The sequence below is a fragment of the Rhipicephalus microplus genome, chromosome 4 (genome assembly GCF_043290135.1).
Source record: "Rhipicephalus microplus isolate Deutch F79 chromosome 4, USDA_Rmic, whole genome shotgun sequence".
Taxonomy (NCBI): Eukaryota; Metazoa; Arthropoda; class Arachnida; order Ixodida; family Ixodidae; genus Rhipicephalus; species Rhipicephalus microplus.
In genome coordinates this window covers 54,950,426-54,973,526 of record NC_134703.1, presented here as the reverse complement: position 1 = coordinate 54,973,526, position 23,101 = coordinate 54,950,426, and the positions used below count along the sequence as shown (strand labels likewise).

Sequence of the window (23,101 nt, the reverse complement as noted above, 5' to 3'; positions counted from 1 at the left end):
GGTACTTTGGACTGAATAAGTTTTCGGACTCTTTAGTCTTTAAGTGTCTCGGTTGTTCGATGCATGTGATTGCACTGTAGTGCGTATTGTTGTTTGTGTCCGTTGTTTCGAGTGTGGCTGATTGTACTGTGTAGTACATTGTTTGATTGGTGACATATCGTATTCAACTATTGTCGAGTGTGCATATTTGTGTATCGTTTGATCTGCCATAATTTAGAATATAATTTTGTTTTGTTTATCACCTCTAGGCTCTGACCCGTTCTTTGGACCACAGCCGGCATCCGCTGGCACGCCAAATAGGACCACTTCTAATTCTAAATTGTCCACGCTTTCGTGGTGCAGATCTGGGGCCGATACTTTGGCCCTTGGAATTAGCCCGGCGATCGCCTCCCTAATTATCGGGACCTATGACACAGAGTTAAGGAAACATTAGAATTCAAACAACCAAAGGAATAAGCAGGATTTCGAACAGGCTACTCAACAACCAACCGCATTCATACCATCAATCAATTAATAGAGTGTTACAAGCTGCCACTCTAGCGTCGCCAGCGCGAAGTCGGCGACGGGAATGACAGCAAGTTGGTTCGTTCCGCACGCAAGCAGAGACAGTGAAGAGATCAGAGACGTGGGAAAACAAAACAACTTTACTCTAGTGATATTGCAGCACACGGGATCTAGTACAACACTTCAATACAACTAACAAAATACATCAACACTTGATACAACTAAAAAAACATATAAAACAATAAATCAGCTTACGCGAGAGAACTATTACAAACTACACAAACTAACAACAATAGAACTACGGAGGAGAAAGTTCGAAGGTATAAACAGGTGAAGGCATACGTGTGATGACCGGCAGCGTTGCGTCCCCGACGATCGGATGCGAGAAATCGAAGAGAGTTCTGGCACGACTGCGATGTCGGCGGTGTTGCAACGCTGGTGGCTCCGGGAGGCTAGTGCTTGCAGGTGACTTCGAGCAGGTTGATCTAACTTGAGGCGAAGTCCCGATGTCTACGTTGCAGACGTTAATATCACGTCACAACTAGACTAACGGCTAAGTTTAGGTGGCCAGCCGATACAGAGCCACGCTAAAAACTTCTAGAAGAGATACTTGTTGATCTGCTTCTAAACCATGATGGTCAGCGACTAGTCTGCCTAGCAGTGCAAAATCCTGCACTTAAATCCCCCTCGTGTCTCCTCACTCTCTTCCTTGGGGACAAGAGACCTCTACATGGGTCCAATAGAGATAGGTAATAGTGCACTTCAAGTTGTAAAAGACTATGTCTACTTAGGGCTGGTAATAACCGTGGAGCCGAACCACGAGATTGAAATAACTAAACAACTAAAAGAATAAGAATGGGGTGGCGTACATTTGGTTAGCACTCTCAAACTATGACAAGTAGATTGCCACTATCCCTCAAGAGGAAGGTATATAACAGCTGTATCTTGCCGGTACTTAGCTACGGAGCAGAAACCTGGAGACTTGCAAAGAGGGTTCAGCTTAAATTGAGGACGACGCAGCGAACAATGGAAAGAAAAATGGTAGGTGTAACCTTAAGAGACAAGAAGAGATCAGAGTGGATTAGGGAACAAACGGGGGTTAAGACATCATAGCTGAAATCAAGAAGAAGAAATGGACATGGGCCGGGCATGTAGCGCGTAGACAGGATAACCGCTGGTCGTTAAGGGTAACTAACTGGATTCCCAGAGAAGGCAAGCGGGTTAGGGGGAGACAGAGGGTTAGGGGGGCTGATGAGATTAAGAAGTTTGCGGGTGTAAATTGGCAGCAGCAAGCACAGGACCGAGTTAACTGGCGGAACACGGGAGAGGCCTTTGTCCTGCAGTGGACGTAGTGAGGCTGATGATGATGATGATGATGATGACTATGTCTTCATAGAAGCGTTCGACCAAATGATCATCATGGCTCTATTAAGGCGCGTAGGCCTGTACCACCTTCATCTTGTGCGTTTTGTTAAACTTAATTGTGATATTTGCCACCCTCTCACTACTGCTATAGTACTCCTCTATGTTGGGGGTTGTACAAGTCTATTGTGGGGCAAAGAGATAAGTAGTGATTTGCGTTATTCGTGCAAATAACGCCATAGCTTATAAAAAGTCACAGCTTTGCCGCAAAAGCGAAGCAATGAACTCGATAGCAACAAATTGGAAGGTCACGCGCAGAATGGAAAGCAGATCGAAACGTGCCCCGCGTTTCTCATGCTCAAGTGACGCACGGAACGTACTCACAGGTACAGATGCACGAGAATAAGCGTCTCAGTTATTTCGCTGTGTTTGAAAAGCGCGCGCTTTTCGCGAACGGAGACTTCAATGATTGCAGAGACCTTTGTGCGCCCGGTAAATACAACAGAATCATTCCAGGTAAACTTTTCACAAGCGCGCCGCAGCACTCCAAAATTACATGAACTCGGTACCAATTCAGCCAGACTTAATATGCTTGCAGGAGGTTGGGCCCAAGATGGTCAAACTGCAGGGATATTATTGTTTGCAAGATCCAAATTATCCCCGCGTAGCCTCGCTGGTTAGCAAAAGTATTGCAGCAAAGGTTGAGCACATAGAAAGTCTGCGGATAAATCATCAGATAATCACCCTTCTTCCTCTGAAGAGAGGCAAAGTGAAAACCGTAATATTAAATATATACAGCCCTCCCAAAGAGAAACACGAGGACTTTGGTGCACTGCTTAAAAATGTCGTCGGTATTGCAGGGGCGAAAGATCGACTTGTGGTATTGGGCGACTTTAACGCACCCAGCACCACATGGGGTTATTTGAGAGATTCCCCTAAAGGAACACGTCTCGAACACGCCGTATCCAAACTAGGATTGAGCTTAATTACTCTACCCATAACACCTACGAGGCTGGGTATAACAGCGTAAGTCGAGACACGTTCCCAGATCTGACATTCACACGTAATGTTAACGACGCTAACTGGACAAACCTGGAAGAGAATCTCGGCAGCGATCACTACATAAACAGTATTTCCCTCTCAACTCCCAAACTCCGCAGGGTCATAGGAGACGTGGTGATCACTGACTGGGAAAGATACAGACGACGTGATCCCTCACCCGACTCTGTACCGGAGTCGATTGGGGAATGGTCAGAGTACATAATCTCAATTCACAAACAAACATCTAAACGTATCACAAGAACAGCAGAGACTCCTGCAGTCGACAGGCACCTGCTCCACCTGTGGGAGAGCAGGCGCCCTATGCTGAAAAGGTGGAAAAACCAGCGACTCAACCGGAACCTTCTCCGCAAAATCGCTGCTTTAGGAGAGGAGGAAAATCAATACGCTAACAAAATTGCAACTGAGGGATGGATCCAGTTCTGCAGTTCACTACAGGACACTCTGAGCACTGCGAAAACTTGGGCCATCCTAAGGAACATGCTTGACCCAGAAAAATCAAAATCGGCCTCGAACAGAACACTACAACGAATAATGCATGATTTTCCGGGCACAGAGGAGGAGTTAATACAAGCACTTAAGGACAGATACATAGGAGAGAATACCGATAGTTGCAGTATTGAAATGCAGTACACTGATGCGAAAAACGAGAGACTCGACGCCCCAATCACCACGGAAGAGGTCTTTGCGGCTGCCCAAGCAGCCAAGAGAAATTCTGCCCCTGGCTCAGATCAAATCACAAATGCAATGATAAGGAACCTCAGCGATAAGGTTATAGAGGCACTGACAAACCATTTTAATGACAACTATTGGCTCAAAGGAAAGATACCCGAGGAATGGAAAGTAGCCAAAATTATTACGATACCGAAACCCGGGAAGAAGCCCTCCCTGCAGGCACTCAGGCCCATATCTTTGACGTCATGCATGGGAAAGCTTTTCGAAAGGGTTATTCATAATCGGCTCCAAAACTTTATAGAGGACAACGGCCTTTTTCCAGCCACTATGCTGGGTTTCCGCAATGGCCTCTCTACCCAAGACGCATTTCTCCTATTACAAGAGGAAGTATTGAGCTATATACCAACAGGAGGAGAACATCTAATACTAGCCCTTGATTTAAAAGGAGCATTCGACAATATCTCGCATAAGGCCATCCTAACAGAATTAAACAACATGGGATGTGGGACAAACACCTACAATTACATCAAGGCATTCCTCACAGAAAGGCGGGCTTCGATAAGCGTAGCACAAGTCACGTCAGACGCTTTTGAGATGCCAAACAAAGGTACCCCTCAAGGAGCCATCCTCTCTCCCCTGCTCTTTAATATCGCCATGTTAGGACTCACGCGAGCTCTGGATGGAGTTCCGCAGTTAGGATACACTCTCTATGCGGATGATATCACCCTATGGGCAACGCGTGGATCTCTAGCTAACAAAGAGCAGACACTTCAAGAGGCTGCAGCAGCAGTTGAAAACTTTGCGAAGGCAAGCGGGCTCAGCTGTGCCCCAGAAAAATCTGAAATTATCAGGGTACATGGAAAAAGATACAAAAGTAACGGAAGCATTGACATAAACATTGAAGGTGTCAAAGTACGTGAGGTGACCGTCGCACGTATTCTGGGTTACTGGGTTCAAAGTAATGGACGAGCGAATCATACAATAAACATATTAAAATCAGTCACGAAACAAGTTGCACGAATGATCCATAGAATAACATATCACAAACAGGGCATGAAGGAAGGAGACACAATTAGATTAGTACAGGCACTTGTACTGTGTAAGGTTACGTATAGTCTTCCTTTCCACGTGTTAAACAAATCAGAAGAAGAAACCATCGAGTCCATAATTAGGGGCGCCTACAAAGTGGCCATAGGGCTACCGGTGAGCACACCAACCCAAAAGCTTTTGGACCTCGGTATATATAATACATACCCTGAGCTAAAGACAGCGGTACTGACTGCGCAGAGAAATCGTCTAAGTCAAACGAAAGCGGGGAGAGAGATACTTTCTAGGGTGGGCTTTCCGCCATACCCCCAGAACATGGACGAGGTTTTTGTAGAAATCCCGGATCCCGTCCGCAGCAAGATCTCGATCTCACCGCTGCCCAAGAACATGGACGTAAAAACAAACAGAAAGCGCAGAGAGGAGAGAGTGCGATGGCTCCGAAAAACATTCAAAAACAAATCAAATGTTTTGTATGTGGACGCTTCAAGGTACAATTTTAAACGGTCAGTTGCATCGGTACTTAGCAACGACAACTGCATGGTGACATGTGCATCACTGTACACGTCCTCGATCGCCAAGGCGGAATGCTTTGCCATTGCCCTTGCAATCAGGGCGCAGGAACAAAGAGATGAACCGCAGACAATTATCATTTCCGACTCGCAGGAAGCGTGCCGTTTCTTTTTAAGAGGCCGCCTTCCGTTAAAAATAAGCAAGTTCTTAGGCGGGAGCTTGACGAACAAATACAGACTGATCTGGTGTCCAGGACACGCAGGCCTGGAGGGGAACGAAAGTGCTGGCGCTTGTGCTCGAGGGCTCACGAACCGAGCAGAGCTTCGACAGCACATTCAATCCTTTGAAACACTCCAGGAGGAAGCTATCGAGGAGGATAATGACCCATCCAGAATGGCCCCTCGCGAAATTCTTGCTAACCAGCGAGGCATGCGACAAAAATACAGCGCCCCCACAAATCATTAGAAGGGGAGGACGCAATTGACCTCCGCCGAATTCAAACGGGAGTCTTTCCCAATCTTCAAAGGTTACACAAAATTTTTCCAACGCTGTATGGGCATGCGTGTCCGTGGTGTGGCGGCTCGCCATCGCTCTACCACATTTCGTGGGGATGCCTAAAACGACCACCAAATTTAGATACCTTTTTAGGTCAGTACAAGCTTTGTAATACTTTCGAGCAATGGGAGGCACAGCTCGCCAGCTCTGACCCAGAGGTGCAGCTTGCACTTCTGCGGCACGTCAGACAGACGGCGGCAGCCAGTGGAACCCTGGACTTGGGGCCCCACCCATCAAGCTCATGACCCCTGTCCCAAACCCTTGCAAATAAAGTTTTTCCTTCCTTCCTTCCTTCCAGGTAAAGCCCGAGGCCAGCCAAGACGTACGATCTTTCCTTCCTCCCTACCGCGAGATAAGGGCGCGAGGAAGCGTCGCTCCCCTCCTCTAAGCGGGGCAAAGTACGCGTAAATGTTTAGAAGGCGCGCCGCCCCGCGATGTAGCGACGTGCGCTCATTGCGCCATCTTGCCGGTAATGCTGAAAACACGATGATTCCCTCCGAGATGCCCGCGAGCAGCGGTAGATATGAATAGCTTGCCGTTTGAAGGGTGAAGGACGTGCTTCTCGGTGGCTCACTAGTTAACACCTCGCATTCACGATTAAGAGGGCACAAGTTCGATTCCACGCACCTGAGTCTTTTTCTGGTCGGCGCCGGCGGCAAAATCCAGCCAAGAGTGTCCATATAATTGCTATCACAATAAAATGGCTTAAAGAGCATTGTATTATTTATATTATACACACCAATCGCTAAGACACGACGAGGCCATCAATGATAGCATGATGATCAAGATAACGGAAAATGTTCACAGGCGAAGAGCTTTCTGGTGGGGTGGTTTTGAAAAACTGCTGTAAACAGTGAATTTTGAAAGAGTCATGTAGAGGTTGTTTGAGAATGAAAATAATATTTCCGCGGGAATCCGGAATTGTAGGAATAGTTCAAAAAAAAATTATGGATCATCTCTCCGGAGGGTACCCCGATGGGATGCGAAGCAGTAGCGGTGAGCACGGCGTTGACCCCGTTGAAACAGGTGTCGACTTGGGTGCTGGAAGAACGGTTTGAAGCGAAACTCGGTGTAGCGTTAGCTCGAGTATAAGTTTGTTTCAAATGCAAAGACGCGGGAGGCGGGTTGGGTGTGTTGCGAGCGGTTGGAGGCAGGCAGGCAAAGAACTTTATTAATATCCGGAGGCGGCGCTCAATCCCTCTTAGGGGGCAACACCGATGGGCCACTCCCACGACGGGACGGGGAGGTTAAACTCCACGGCTATGTCGTGGGCCCTCTCGATGGCCCTAAGCTGGTCTCCTTTGTCATGGCTTGTGAGGAGACAGGTCCAGTCCGCCTCCGCAGAGGGAGACTCGCTGCTCTCGCGCAACGCAGGGCATTGCCACAGCATGTGTTGGAGAGTACATTTGGGATGTCCACAGCGTGGGCACCCCGAATCGATACCATCTATGTATTTAGAGCAAGTTAGAGGCGATGCATACGCCTCCGTCTGTAAGAGTCGTAGAGTTATGGTCTGAGCTAGGTCTTGTTATGTGTCGGTGCGGGAGTGGGTATTTCCGCCGCTCCAACTGGTAGTGTTTGCAAATTTCATTAAAAGTTAGCAACGGGTCTCTGAAAAAACAAGTGACGTCCTCAGCCTTCGGGAGGTTCTCCCCGGCGTGGAACGTGAGACCTCGCGCCCGGGAGTGAGCCAACTCGTTGGCATTGAGGATGGTTCCGTGTACGTGTCGGCCAGCGTGTGCCGGGAACCAGATTATGTTCTTTTTGCCTGACCAATTGGCAGCAGAGAGAACGCGCGCGGCTTCCCGACAAACTGAGCCCGTCATGAAGGCCCGTGCGGCTGCGCGCGAATCCGTGTAAATGGCGGTGCGATCGGTGGCAGCGAGAGCTAGTGCCACAGCGACCTGCTCGGCGCGATCAGTGTTCGAATTTAATAAAGTCACAGACGACAAGTGTTCGCCTTTGAGTGTTGTAGCCACCTAGTCAAAGTGGTCCGTAGAGCTGTACTTCGCTGCGTCTACGAAGGCCACGTTATCCTCCATAGCGGCTGCGGTACTGAGTAGGGCTCGCGCCCGTGCCTGACGTCTCCCAACGTTATGTGTGGGATGCATGTTACGGGGTATCGGGGACACTGTTAATTTTGCGCGCAGGTCGTCGGGGAGCTGCTGCGGACATTCTTGGGATACGGGAGATTTGAGCCCGAGGTGGGCTAGTAACCGTCGCCCAGCTGCAGTGGAAGACAGCCTTACAACTTGAGATACTTTTTGAGCTTTTACGATTTCGTTGAATGTGTTATGAATGCCTAGCTCATTAAGCTTGACCGTACGGGTGCTGCCAGGTAACCCGAGCACCTGTTTAACGGACCGGCGGATGATCACGTCGAGACGGCGTATGTCTCCTTTTTGCCACAGGTGGGCGGGAGCCACATAGTTGATGTGGCTCATGAGGAAAGCGTGAAACAGTCTGCGGAGATTCTCCTCAGATAGTCCACCACGCCTGTTAGCTACTCTGTTAATTTAGCCATTGCTTCGGCCTTCCTGGAAATATGAGAAATACTGAAGTCATTATGGCCGTTGGCCTGAATTACCATGCCTAGTATGCGAACTTGGTCCACCGTGGGGATGGGTGTACCATCCGCCGTCAGGACATTGATCCCCGCGTATGCGTCTCTGCGCGCCTTGTGTTTCGGGCGGTATAGAAGTAATTCTGATTTCTCTGCTGATAGCGAAAGACCGGCCTGCCGTAAGAATATTTGTATCATGTTTACCGCGTCTTGCAGTCGCTCCTCGATATGGCCGTCACTGCCGCTAGTACACCAGACGGTGATGTCGTCTGCGTAGAAGGCGTGACTGATGCCGTCGATCTGTGAGAGTTGTTGCGACAGAGCGCGCATGAAGAGGTTGAACAGGAACGGAGAGATCACAGCCCCTTGCGGTGTGCCCCTCGGTCCCAGGTTGAATTTCTTCGAGCCCATCGAGCCGAGTTTGATCGTAGCCGTCCTGTCGCGCAAGAACGATCTAACATATATAGTTGTAGAAACGCGTACCTAATCCTGCTTCGCGAATCGAGTCGAGGATATGAGAGTGCTTGACGCGGTCGAATGCCTTCTCGAGGTCGAGCGCTAGAATGGCTCTAGTGTCTCTGGTGACCTTATCCATGAGCTCATAGTTGAGCATCAGCATAACATCTTGCGTGGAGAGGGACGAACGAAAGCCAATTTGGTTGATCGGTAGAATCTGGCGCTCCTCAACAAATTTTGTTACTCGATTGAGTATTACGTGTTCGACCACCTTACCCACGCAGGACGTGAGCGAGATGGGACGAAGTGAACCTGGCGCTAACGGTTTACCCGGCTTAGGGATAAGTATGACGGTTGCCTCGCGCCATTCAGACGGAACGTTGCCAGTCTCCCACATTATGTTAATGTGCTCGGTGAGAACTTTTATGTCCTCCTCGGCAAAATTTTTGAGAAGCTTATTCTTTATGCCATCCGGGCCAGGGGTTGAGCGGCAGTTGAGTTCGGAGATGACAACCCGAACCTCGGCGCAAGTGAAGGGGAATGCAAAGGGATCCTCCTCCGCATCATCCAGGGCCGGCGGGTAATCGGATGGGGAGCTGGGTTCGGTACATAGGTAACGCGTAGCTAGCTCGTCGGTGATTTGAGTGTCGGTCTTACCCGAGACTTTGAGTCTGTGTATTAGTCTGTCTATCATGAATTGTTCAGACGCTTTCGACGGTTTGTCACCTAGTAGGTGTTTCAACAGGTTCCATTTGGCCCCGTTTCGCATTTGACCATCAACCGAGTTACACACTTCGTTCCATTGCTGACGCTCAAGGTTACGGCAATGTTCCTCGATTTGACGATTAAGCTCCGCTATCTTTTAGATGCGGAGCATCTTATACTCGCGCCTTGTAGTGCGCCGTCCGCGCCGTCCGCACCGCTTCTCGAACATTCGACAGCTGACGCGCGCGCATGCGCCGTCGCGCCGTCGCCCACTCTTCCACCATCTGTGCATCCCTTCCTCCTCTACACACCGCGCGCGCTTCACTCCTCCACCATCTGTGCACCCTTCCTCCTCTACACACCGCGTTCGACATCTACAATTCTCCTGATTCTCCAGTGGACGCGCATGTGGCGTCGCGCTTCGAGAACATTCAACAGCTGACAGTGCATGCGCCGTCGTGCTGTATATATACTCAAGGTCGGCGCTCGCTCGCTCAGTTGCCGCTCGTCGGTTGGTTTGTACGGCGCGTCGACGTCCAAGGTCGCGGTGAAATGAATTCCAACGAATCCACAAACACAATGATCGACGTCCCTTCGACCAGCGCCGCCCTTTCGCATACGTGTGTACGTGTTCACTCATTTAACACCCCCTCCTACAACCACGTTAACCAATTTAGCCATCGACCCAAGTAAGTCGCAATTTAACACCCCATTTCACAACCACGTTAACCAGTCGCACTTTAACACCCCGTTAACCAATTATATGGTCCGCATCCTCCTCAGTGTTCCCCCGAGGGAAGCTGCGGGCAATTTTTTTACGAAGGTTGCGATTGAGCTTTTGCGTGCGCCATTTTGCGTGTAGTGATTTCTTAGCTTCGAGTAGGTGAGCTAGCCGGCTATCCATGCGCTTGACCTCCAGTTCGGTTTCAACGTCTTTAGTCGAACTTGCAACAACCTTTTATTTGTGCAAGGAGTTCTGATAAGGTTTCGTACTGAGTGTCGTCGCGTTTCCTAAGCTCTCGAAAGCGATCCCAGTCTGTTATGCGAAACTGCCGCAGTTTGTGTGTAGATACGTTTATGATCGTCTGTATAATATAATGGTCACTTCCCAGATTCTCACCCAGGTTAGTCCACGTGGGTTGTCCCGCGCACCTAACCATAGTAAGGTCCGGGGTGCTATCACGCGTAACCGAGTTACCTACCCGTGTAGCGGAAATGAGATCGGTTAAGAGAATGAGTCTATATGCGTGCATTTGCGCTACCAGGGCATTTCCCTTATACGGGAAGAGCCGGGGTACCCAAAGTTGGGATGCGTGGCATTTAAGTCTCCAGCAATTATTAAAATATGGTCTCCTGCAATTTCGCTCGCTCGCCGAAAGAGGCCCTGAAATGTAGTTTGTTTGTTTTTGGGTGTACTATATACATTGAGAATAAAGACTGACTGTTTAAGCATTGAGTTTGGAATTAACTCTATCATAATGTGTTCGTCTTTGAGATCGGGGCAGACCTCATGGCGAACATATGCGTACTTTTTGAAGATGAGCGTCGCTACCCCACGCGTCCCCGCTCGATGGTCCACTTCGGTGTGATAGGTACGCAAAACGGGCTCGGCGGTCAGCGTTTCTTGTAATAGAATTACGGCAGGCCGATTGGCACTACATTGAATGAATTGTTGCAAGGCTGCATTCCGCTTGGGAAAGCTAAAGCAATTCCACTGCCAAATTACAAGATTGCTTGTGTTAGCCATGATTATTGCATAGGAGTTGTCGCACGAACCGCCGCGTGCTGTTCTAGTATTTGTAACCGGGCGTGAAGTTCGGTGAGCTGGAGGGCGTATGGGTTCATATCGGCAACGCGGTCTGCTGCAATGTCTGCGCGCAGGCGGGCAAGTGCCTCCATGAAATTAGACATAGTAACGGGCTCGTCCGGGGGATCGTCGGCCGCGCGACGCTTCGCAGCGCGATTAGCGTTCGACGAGTTAGTGGAAGCGCGTTCAACGGCGGGAGCGGCGGGCGTCGGCGTCTCGACAGCGCGTTCACTCGGCTGCTGCATGTTTCTAATGAGTGATTTGAATTCTTCGTTTTCTTTGCGCAGCAACGCTAGCTCGCGTTTGAGCTCACCAATCTCATCGTTTTCATGGTGTGGCAAGTTACCCGACTGCGCGTAACCGCGAGTCTCACCTTTACCGGTGATTCGATCGGCCCAAGTAGGCGTTGCAGTCGGGTTCTTGGTGGTGGTATGCAGTTGCTTCGTCGGTGGAGTCGGGGATGGTTGCTTGAGCGTCGGCTGTTGCGTGGCCGAGTCTCCTTGGGTCTGTTGGTTGTTGTTACGCCAGCGTCTGCGGCGGCGTCGACGTCGAACGACGTAAGGGACTTGATAGCGATTTGGGCATGTGCGGTCGCCCGTAATGTGGGCCTGGCCGCACAACGCGCACTCGGGTGTCACACACTCATGGTCAGGTCCGGTTGGTTTGATACCACAGTGTTCACACACTTTCTCAGATGGGGTAGGGCAGACGTCTGTTCGATGCCCGACGCGGCCGCAGTTGCGACAGGTGTCGATCTGTCGCTTGTAGAGCGTGCAACGCAGCAGGAGCATGCCGCAGCGCACATAGTTGGGGACTTTAAGTCCATCGAAGAGAAGGATGATGGTGGTTGTATCCTTGATTCGTCGTACCCCCAATAACGTGGGGTTATGTGATGAGACGAACAGGCGTTGTAGCTCTGAGTCTGGGAGGTCAGCGTCGACTCCTCGGACTACGCCTCGGCTGGTGGTGCCAGACGCTGCTACGTAAGCGGATACTGGATGTTCTCACTCCATGAGAACAATTCCTCGCACTTTGGCGTACGTTTCGGCCGTTTGTAGGTTCGGCGTGCTGATCACAAAGATATTCTACGTGTCGTTAGTGCAAACAATATCTTCCTCTGCCGCCGTTGGCGGGAGTCGTGCAGCGAGTAGTAGAGCTTTCAAGAACTTAAACTTGTTGCACCTACGTACATCCAGGCCACCTCCGGGGCGAACGATGACACGGTGGTGATCGGTTGGGAGCGGGGGGAGTCGGCTGGCGGCTGCAACCCTCGTCACAGCTCCGGTTCACCGGGCGCCAATGCGGGCAACGGCTGGCTTGCCGGTGGTAGTAGTTGATGACTTTGCTCGGTGTCGGATTGCGTCGATCCAGCCAGGCGCACTGGCTTCCTCTTCAGTGATCGTTTCTCCATCCACCATGGCTTCGGGAATGATGACGGCGCAGGGGCGGGACGCGCCAGCACAGGGGTCCGTAGCCGTGTGAGGCCTACTCGAGGGTTAGCGAGTGAAGGCGAAACGTTGGTTGGAAAGGGAGAAAAGTGGAGTGGCCCGGGCCAAAATTGGCATCCGGGTGTTCCCCTAAACTTAGCGAAAACGTTGATGAAAAATTAGCAGCGGTTGGAGGAGCCAGCAGCTGTGGCAAGTGAGGAAGAGAGTGATTTCAACGCGCAGCTGTGACTCTACCGACTTGGCATCGTTCTTGCAACTGCGGCGAGGGGTGCACGTTGCGGTGCGTTGGCACGGAGACAAGGTCGGACAGCGTTACACAGGCTAGTCAGATCTAGTTGCTTCGCATCTAAAGTTGTATCCCTTGCCGGGCCTTCTGCTATGTTGCGTCGTGTTTATGGCACAATTTTGCCCCGAGTTACTGTGTGAAATGGAAGTTGAAAACGTGCGACGAGCGGACACGCATATCACAGACGCCGCTTCAACCTCGCACGCACGCATTTGTGCTTCTATGCAGCAACGTGTGGTGCGTATGCACCTCAATCGACCAAACACGTGCGCTTCGCGACCTCTCAAAATTACGAGGACGGCACTTATGCACAAAAGTAGGCCGGCACCTCACAAAAGCGTCATGCCTGCACCACCGAGATTTAGGACTTAACCTTAAAGGTGGCATGCATTGTGAGCAAGCTTCATTACAAGGCATAAATAGAAGGTGATACAAGCCTACATCGAACCATGACGGCCACTTTTTTCGAGGGCCAGCTTCTATGAAGCCGTGGCATGGGCAACGTATAAGGTACAGGAGTGTAGTCAGGTGGTAATAATACACCGGGCTCGTGCACCACCAGTGGATTGTGCCTGCCCTTACCAATCCCCCGAAATTTCTTTGGCCTTGGCATACTGAGCGAAAAATTACCATATTACGGCAGTGTCGTCGTCCCCCCCCCCCCCTCCCCCAGAAAAAAGTTTCCTGAATACGCCCTTGGTAAGGTAAGAAGATGACATACAGTACTGGTGGGAGGCTTCGGTGCTCAAAAAGGCAAGAAACTGGTTGAGAGAGCACGCAGTGGGGGAATACGACACGGGTTCCAGGAATGGTAGGGGTAAGTAGAGTTCGCACATTGCAATAATTTACGGATTGTGAATACCTTGTACTAAATATGGGATAACTTCGTACCGTGCGCACACACGGGCATAGTGCTGAATCTGATGCTCGGAAAGGTACGATGGAATAGGGGCAAGATTTCGAGTTTACCTTGACTTGCGGAGAGAACCGAAAAAGCCAGTTCAGAGGAAGCCATTCAACGAGCCGGCACTGGCGGAAAGTACAGGAATTCTGGGTCCCGCTGTAACCACAACCGCGATAGTTGGCTCCAGCCGAGGAAGCCAATGCCAGCATTCGTGCAGAAAACAACAATCTTTGCGGGTATCATTACCTAGTATATATAATGGGAACTGACAGAGAAAGCATAGCTGGTTATAATTCGAAGCAATTGCAATGTAAATGTGAGGAAAAGTGGATAAAAAGATAATTTGTTCTGGGCAGGGACCTAACCTACGATCTTAAAATAATGCGTCCGATGTTGTATACCGACAAGGTCACAGGTTCGGTTTCTGTATACGTATTGTCTCTCTACTTTGCACTTACCAGAATCTTGGAAGAATGCATCATCTTAATCAATCACTGAAGAGTGTCGCGAATTGGCGACATACCGAAAACTCCGGGCAAACAAGTCACAAAATGCGTGCCAACTTAAATGCCGGCATTTATGTACTCACAGGAAATGTAGCTTTAAACATGAAGCATCTAGCGCTGTCTCGTGTAGGGTATTCTGTGCTAGAAGGAAGTGTTTTGTAGCTGATGGCAGAGAGCGCTAAGCACGTGCTTTCACTTTCTTTCTCGCCTAAGTGACACAAGTTCAAACTTCTGTAATTTTTTTTTTGCATACACACCCACAAAGTGGCACACACGTTATGTAGTTCTGAAGCACATTTTTGGTTGCAAGATCCTCGCTTCTGTAGTTTGTCACGAATTTGCAACATGGCTAAAATTATGCATTCAAGTTGCATTTTTGATAATTTAACTGGGGAATTATTAAAAGTTGTTACTTAAATATGGAAAATTAAACTTTTCTTTGCCAGTTTCATAATTCAGGCATTAATGGGTTAATGCCCACAAATTATTTACAAAGGTAATAGCTAAGGAAATTTGGGCAACAATTTATCATATTCACCCTATGAATTAGGCAATCGGCATCCTTGCATGTAGGGGAAAGGCAAGATGACCTGTGGTTGTGAAAAGTAGCAGACAGCATTCCAGGAGAAGAAAACCGGGCCTTGGTGGAGGCAAAAAGTGAGGTGGGTAGATGAGGCTAACAACTTTGTGAATAACGAGGTCACAGCATGCACAGGACCCGGCTAATTGCAGAAACATGGGAAAGCTACCCAAATGATGATGACCTTGAGGCAGGTGTGGTGATGGCACACCATGGGTAGCCAGATGTGGTGCGAGGCTTTCGACATTATCCTTTGCTGTTGTGCTCTTGAAATAGGCCAATAGTACTTCTCAGGCCATACTGGACCTGCTAATCACATAGTTGATGACATCGGCAAGGTAGCCTCCAAATATTGTAGGCTGTTTATGACATGGTGTGATTTCCCTGCTGCGTGCATGCAACAAGCCCTCAGGGGCCTCAACACAGTGCTGTTGTCTGATTATGTTGATGAAGTGCAGCATGCAAAGAGGCAAATAGCATGACATGCTCTCTATGTACAATGGTGATCGTTATTCTGCAGCTAAATTTACGCCATATATAGTTCACTTCACTCAGGGTGTTTCATTCTGGCATGCCCATACAGCTGCTACAAACTTGTGGGGATGATGAACAGGCCATTAATTCCTGAGAGCCGTAAGTATATTAATAATGTCTTTTATTATCATCTATATTAAATAGAAACCTACAACTTGCTGCTGGTAATCTCCCGACGCTGCTAGGCTATATCGTACAGTTTGCTATTTGGCAGACCCTTTATAAAATGTAGCATAAAGAGAAAAAAAGAACTGATGAGATGGCATTTATGACAATAGATGCACTAGAAGAGACCCTGAAGAAATGTTAACAATAACAGTGCAAGGTATATAAGACTGCCTGCTATGACCAACAAAGAAGAAAAAAAAACATGAGACATTTGCACATACAACACATCTACATTGAAGTAATCAGTATAAGCTTGCCAACGTGGCATAAATGAATGGTTGAAAGATAAATATGTGATAATTCGGTCACAAAATGTAGAACACCAAAACTACCTTGGCAACTAAGCAAAGAAGCAACAGCTTGCCACAGAATAGAAACAGTGACTGCAAGCTTGGCAATTATATCCAGGAGACACAGCAGCCCCACACCTTGTTGATCAATGGCCTACGTTTACAACCATTACTGCCTTGAGCATACAATGTATCAAGAAAAGTTTGTTAACTGTGAGTAAATCCACAGCATACAGCGTGATAAAATATCTAAAATACACTAATGTATCAACACAGGCTTTAAAGAAACATGTCACACTACTCAAGAAATGTGCCTAAGCTTTGAGCACAAAAAAAGAACACAGGTATTTTCTTCTTGTTCGTATCGTGAGATACGCGTTCGCAAACCAATAAACTGGGAATCAAACATGAAATCTTATGACCGAAAGTACCTGACATCTAAAACCCAGAACAATCTTTCATGGAATCGGAGCTGTTGCGTTTCTGAATGCTCACCTAGTTGCAGTGGCTTACATTTCAGAGAAGCCTTAATGAAATTCAGCGCCAACTCTTCCCGGCTAAAACAGCAGCACAGCTAGCGGCTGCATGATTACAAAGAGATTGCATAAGAGAATGGCAACACCATTACGGTCTGCCGCACACTCTTTTTTTTTTCTGAATGTCTATGTATTGCATTCGGGTGGGATTTACAAAATTCGTACCATAAAACCTGTACAGGAGTCACTACGCACCTATAACAACCGGGAGACATAATAACCATCGGTGGCTATCTCCAAGCTTCGCACAGAATTATCTGGGCACATAAAGCAGTGAGAACAGTGTCTCACAGTGGCTATTACCAAAAGGCTGGTCGAGGAAAATTGCCATGCACTTGATCCCGTGCTTTGTACAACTCTATGTAACACAGCAATGTACAACTGCTTCGGATGCTTGCTCTGTATTGCGCTACTTGGCATCAAGTTTTTTTTTTTCATTCTTTGTTTTGCTACAGTTTGATGCTCCTGGCACTATTTAGACACATAACCAAACATCAACAACTGTGAAAAAATGGGCATTGGATTGAAAACAAATGTTTCCCTACTGCCTCGGGACATCAGCAGAAAAACAAAACACGAGTAAAAAACATGAATTAAAACATCACACAGAATGGAAAGACGCAGATCACATTGTGCACTGTTATAATACAAAATCTACTTGCACATTGTTGAGCACTGTGCAGCCTGCTTTTTATCTGCACAAAATAAAGTATAACAAAGAAAGGTCTAATGTGACTCATAACTGACTGACACAGGTGACACATTGTCAAAAGAAAAATAAAACTTAACAAAGCTTCACTGATAAAAAGGGCACCATCACAACACGTAGATATGTAACGACAATCAAAACTGTGCAGATGCTTAAAACACATGTGCGCTTGAAAAGAACACTTCAACCGGGAAGCCTTGAGCAATTATTATTGGGTTCATCACTGAACCCATGTTTTAAACATGCTCCCGACACAAATTGCATTGTGAGGGTGTCAGAAGAACGGCGACTGTACAAAATGGAAACGTTACACACAGCAGAAATATGGTAGTGCAGCATTGTACACCAAAGTCCCTGTCGGTGCTACCAGAGCAAAATGCCGAAGTTGTATATAACATAATCTATGCACAATAAAAATGCCAAAAGGAAAGTGGGAGGAGAGAGAGAGAGAGAGAGAAGTCGTGAACATGAAACACGGCATGCTTAATAATGCTAATAAAACGCCACCCGTTCACATAACTGCTGTGTCACACAATATCTCCAAATATTAGTGATATTAGCAGCACCAACAAACTTCACATACAATGATTACGGGGGGAATGAAACGAATACATAAGGCTAAGGAAAAACCATCAATGTTCTATGAGGCGCCTGGTGTGTTGATTGGTGTCATAGAGCGGCTGCTACATAATTCAGGCACTATGTTAAAACTGCGGTGATCTATTAGCAACAAGCAGAATTCTTCCGCGTCCTTCCTCACACTAACAGGCCAGAGTTCAGCATGAAGAACATTTGTGAAACTTCACTCACTCACCTGTTGCACACTTTGAGAAATGATTGACATCAAGATCACATCGTCGTAACAAATTTTAAAAAATATAATGCTACAGGAAGACTCTCCGAGTCACATTTTTAATGTAGAACATTTTACACATGTACAGAAAAAGACCACATTCGTGGGGGTGGCCACACTTAGAAAGGAAGGGCTCAGCAGAGGCCTTCTATTTGCCATGTCCAATTTATTACGAGTGTACTACAAGGCTGCTATGAATAAAATGCCCCATTTTTGCATGTGTGCCTATGTTGAGCAATGTTTAAGGAGAATGAACTAGTACTGCATTTGGTGACGTCTCAAGAAGCAGGATCATTTACAGCTATGCAAGATTTAGGAGCTGATGTACTGGACAGCGAAAGTTGCAAAAAGCAAACTACCTGCTATGATTAACAAACACATTAAAGGAGTAACTTGGACCAAATGCATGCTTCGTATATTTTCGAGGAGTCTTCTGCTGAAGCAAGATAAACTACACTGCCAAGCTGTATTGTGCGATTCATGACTAGTAACTATTTGTGCTGCAAAAGTAAAAGTACAAGTAAAATGTCATTAATTCAAAGCCACTAATACAGTGAAACATATACACATTAAGGAGGTTTTCAAATTAATGAAAGAAATTAAAAATAAGACCCAGGAAACTTTAGATAGTTGAAATTAGCCAGAGATGCTGGTTTGCAGTGTTTTGAAGTTTGCAGCCTTGATGGGCGTCTTTTCTAGCGCAATGCCTGATAAAAATTTTTGACGAAATCAGTGTAGCTGTCCTTATAATACACTGCAACTCAAGTAACCTAGAATTATATTACATCTAATGAACATCTCTATTAATTCAAAGATTACAAACACGAAAATTTGAACGGGTAACATGTCCGAGATCTCACAGCTCTCAGCGACTTCAACTGGCAGTTGGCTTCTGTTTCAACTGCACCAACTGTGAACACCAAGCAAACACCAAGATAACTTGCATTATCTCTTTACCTACCTTAGTTAGTATCCAATAAAATTGGCTGCATTTCTCTCCTTAAGGCAACGTATGTTTTTGCGTGCTCTCTTGTGTGCAGTGACGCAAGTCCGATTGAAGCGACTCCAAAGAGCATCTATTGAAACTTTATGCATCAATGAAAACCAATATTTATATGAAACCATAGGGGCTGTCATCCCCCACCACCCACAGAGAACAAGCTGCTGTTTATGTAAGTAAATTTGTGCACATTGTCAGTCAGTGACCAACCTGCGGCAATTTTGAGACACTCTCATGGCATCCATTCAGGTTCAAAGAATATGTTGGCCATTGCATTCCCATTATTATTGACGATAAGACAATGCCTGTCTGTGTTCTACAATGTAGCTGGCTGTTTGTGTACTGCATTATTTTAACAAAGTAAAAGCATGGAAAACTAGACTATGTTATTATTGTGCGGCACTGGACACGCTTTCAGCATGACTGACAGACCTTTAATGTTATTATGATGATGACATGTTGTCAAATAGCATTCATACCTTATGGTATAATAAAAATGACCAACGTTTATCCGAAAATGACTTTAAAGTTCTGCACTGCAGGTCTGCACAATGGAGCACCTGGACGCTAAGCAGATTACAAATGCCTTTGCAATATGGCACAAAACTAAAGCTTGCCCCCGAATGACGCCAACAGGGAAACAAAAAGGTGTGCAGAGGAGAACTGCTCCTCCCTTTGGGGATCACTCATTCACCGGGAGGAAGAAGCACTTCATTCACCAAGAGGCACCTCTAAGGCAATCTCACAAGTGGCGAGGTAGCCACACCACAATTTAAGAGAAGCCCACTTCTTGCATCAACCAGTATAATAGGGAATGCCGCATGACACAAAACGAGGTGAGCGAGGACTGCAATGAGAACTCAACCGAAAACAAAAAGAGCACAGAATGCTCAATTGCATACAAGATGTAGTGAAAATCCACTATGAGAAGATCAGATTCCTAGGTGAGATATTGTTAGGGGTGCAGCACTGTTGCCCCTTGATTCGTGCAGGGCATGGCTCGTAGTTGATTAAAAGGCAGAGCAGCTTGCTGCTAGGCCTTGCCACTGCTGCCACCAGCGGTACCATGGTCCCTGCTTTCATCTTCCGCTGCCGAGTGGCCAGTGTCCCCTCCGCAGGCGCTGTCATCGGATGCTTCAGAGCAGAGGCTGGTACCACTGGCTGCTTTGGTGCGGAAAAAGCACACGATGAGCACTTCCAAAAACAAAAGGGTGGAAAAAAGGCACATGGGCATTCGGAAATGCTACAGCGCGAAAGTAACATTGGAAGATAGTACTACAAATATCAATCTTTTCTAGCAACCTTTGTCACTCGGTTAGGTAATGTTTGCACCACAAGATGGACACATAGAACATACAAGATTAACAGATTTCATCATCCCTCACATCTGCGATAAACATGGGGCACGGTGAATTCTGTGAGCTACTGCACAAATTACGGTGTGCTGTTTTGCAACAAAGCAGTTTGCACTGATGTTGAGGTTAACTTTGGACACTGTTTTCTGCCAACCACATCAGTTTTTGGTTTTAAACCTGGCTCTAGCCGTACAGCTGCTGGTGAAATACTGAGAACAGCAAAGTCACACCACGACACGGAACACCTCTGTTGCTGAATCATCTGAAATGACAGAGGCTTACCTCCGACATCAAGAACTGAGATGCCAAGGCATCTGTATTGTGAGCGCGACAAGCAAATGACTCTTTATTCTCTTTGATATCATCATCACCTGTTCATCTTCTTCATCTGTAGATATCATCACTCGCGTGATTTAGCTCGAGCCTGGCTCAATAAACCGGTTCCTCACAAGTGGTGGACTGTGCTTTTCGTTCCCTCAAGTCCTCTCGCCCGATTTCGCTGGAGCTCCGCTCGGGTCGTCGCATACAACCCCCTGCCATGGCGGCCCAAGAAAACCCTGGCCCATCCAACGTCGCCGTCCTACTGCAGCCACCGCCACCCGCTCCGCCCAACAACATTCGCCTGCGTGATCCACCAGTGTTTTCCGGTCTCCGAGGCGATGATGTCGAAGACTGGATCAAGAACTACGACCTCGTCAGCGATTTGAACAGGTGGGACAATCCACAGAAGTTGCGCAGCGTCCCATTTTACTACTCCGATGTTGCGAAAACTTGGTTCTGGAACCACCACCCGGATCTTCCCGACTGGGACACTTTCAAGCAGCAAATTCGTCAGATATTTGGTGCCCCTGCAGTTCGCACTGAGGCAGCAAAGAAGAAACTCGCTGAACGCACGCAGCTGCCAGGTGAATCTTACACCCCTTATATTGAGGACGTCCTTGCACTGTGCAAGCGCGTTAACACCGGCATGTCTCAGAACGACCAAATACGCCACATTATTAAAGGCATTAACACCGTCGTCTTTAACGCCCTCGCCACGCAAAATCCTGCCACCACCCAGGACGTGATAACCATCTGTCAGCGACTTGACGAGCTTCAGTCTCTTCGCCTTTGCTACGATGCCACCGACGTTCGTTTGCCTGCACCCCTCGACTTGCCTGCGCTTATTCACGACATCGTTCGTGAAGATCTGCACGGGCGCTGCTCTTCCTGTGCTGCGGAAGTTACTTTCCCTTCTGAAAAAGATAGCTTGCGACGCCTGATTAAACAAGAGATCGCCTCCGCATCGCGTCCGACGTGTTTCAACAGTCCCTGCATGCGCCAGACGCGCACGTACGCCGAAGTTGCCGCACTCTCTGCCGCACCCACCGTTTCTGTGCCTACAACAGCAGACCATACGCCTGTGGCTTCGTTATCACCGCCAGTGCGTGCACCACCTTACTACGCACCTAAGCGCCCACCTCGACCAATCTGTTACTACTGCGGCTATCGAGGACATATCGCTCGGTTTTGTCGAAGGCGCCAACAAGACGAGCAACGCGGCTACGCTCCCGAAGAACATCGAAGCTTCCGTCCGACCATGAACTACCTACGACCACTCTCCCGATCGTCCTATTACCGTTCACCGTCTCCTACTTACCATACGGACATGCCTGGGAATTCCCGTACGTCTCGCCACAGGTCGCCTTCGCCAGGTCGCCGTTCAGTGTCGCCTCTGCGGCCCGCCTCCCATTCCACGAACGCCCACGCAGAAAACTCCCCAATGCAGTTTTAGGAGGGAAAACTGCATTCACCGGACAGCTAACAATTCCTCCAGAGCGGCCATCGAATTTGATAGTAGTGTTTGTAGAAAGTGTACGCGTTGAGGCTCTTGTAGACACTGGCGCTGCCGTTTCGATTATTCGTGCTGATTTTTGTTCCCGCCTTCGAAAAGTCCCCACACCTTATGGCGGCCCACCTCTACGTGCGGCGACCAACGCTCTCATTCGTCCACTTGCACAGTGTACTGTTCGTGTCTGCATAGAAGGCATTCGTCATCACATTGTTTTCGCGATATTTCATGAGTACACCCACGCTCTCATTCTTGGGTGGGATTTCTTGTCTTCTGCGTCCGCTTTCATATCATGTCATCAGCGCCTCCTGCATCTAAATGCCACTGACTCTTCTCCGCTTGAACACGATGGACGCATCCGCCTTGTCACCAGGTCAGATTATGTACTTCGGCCATACATCGAAGAAATTATAAGTGTTAATTGCACCGACATTGTGGATGGTGACGTACTAATTCTCCCTTACGGTCATACCCTACGTAAGGGCATTGTGACCACACCAGGGCTTATTCGCTTCTTCGATGGGTCTACGTACCTAACCGTCATAAATCAAACGCCCGAGTGTGTACTACTCCCCTGTGGCTCAACAGTATCTTGCGCGGTCGACAGTGAGCCTGTTGCGATTGTTACTCTTCCGAACAACAACCACAACGATGTTCCTAAATCACAATCACTGCCATTCAATGCCTCTGCCACACCTGTGTCGGCAACAATAAGCACCGACTTAACACCTGATCAAACTGAAGATTTGCTCGCCCTGTTAAATAGACACTGTTCTCTATTTGACGTGAACTCGCCCGCCCTCAGCATGACTACGACCGCTACTCACAGCATCCAGACATATGGCTCTCGTATTGTAC

At 47.9% G+C, this 23,101-nt stretch overlaps 1 protein-coding gene across 3 annotated transcripts in view; it reads right to left on the bottom strand.

Annotated features, from left to right (window-relative positions):
• Nucleotides 1–19,688: 19,688 nt before the first annotated feature.
• The window catches only part of LOC119171970 (homeobox protein PKNOX2), a 30,500-nt gene continuing 27,087 nt past the window's right edge, over nt 19,689–23,101 (bottom strand). For 2 of the 3 annotated variants that reach the window (XM_037422885.2, XM_075892767.1), the window contains one exon: nt 19,689–20,221. In XM_037422885.2, the coding sequence (XP_037278782.2) occupies nt 20,091–20,221 (131 nt within the window). In that variant the 3' untranslated portion in view covers nt 19,689–20,090. The remainder of the gene's footprint in view (nt 20,222–23,101) is intronic. The other variant, XM_075892766.1, reaches the window with a different exon arrangement.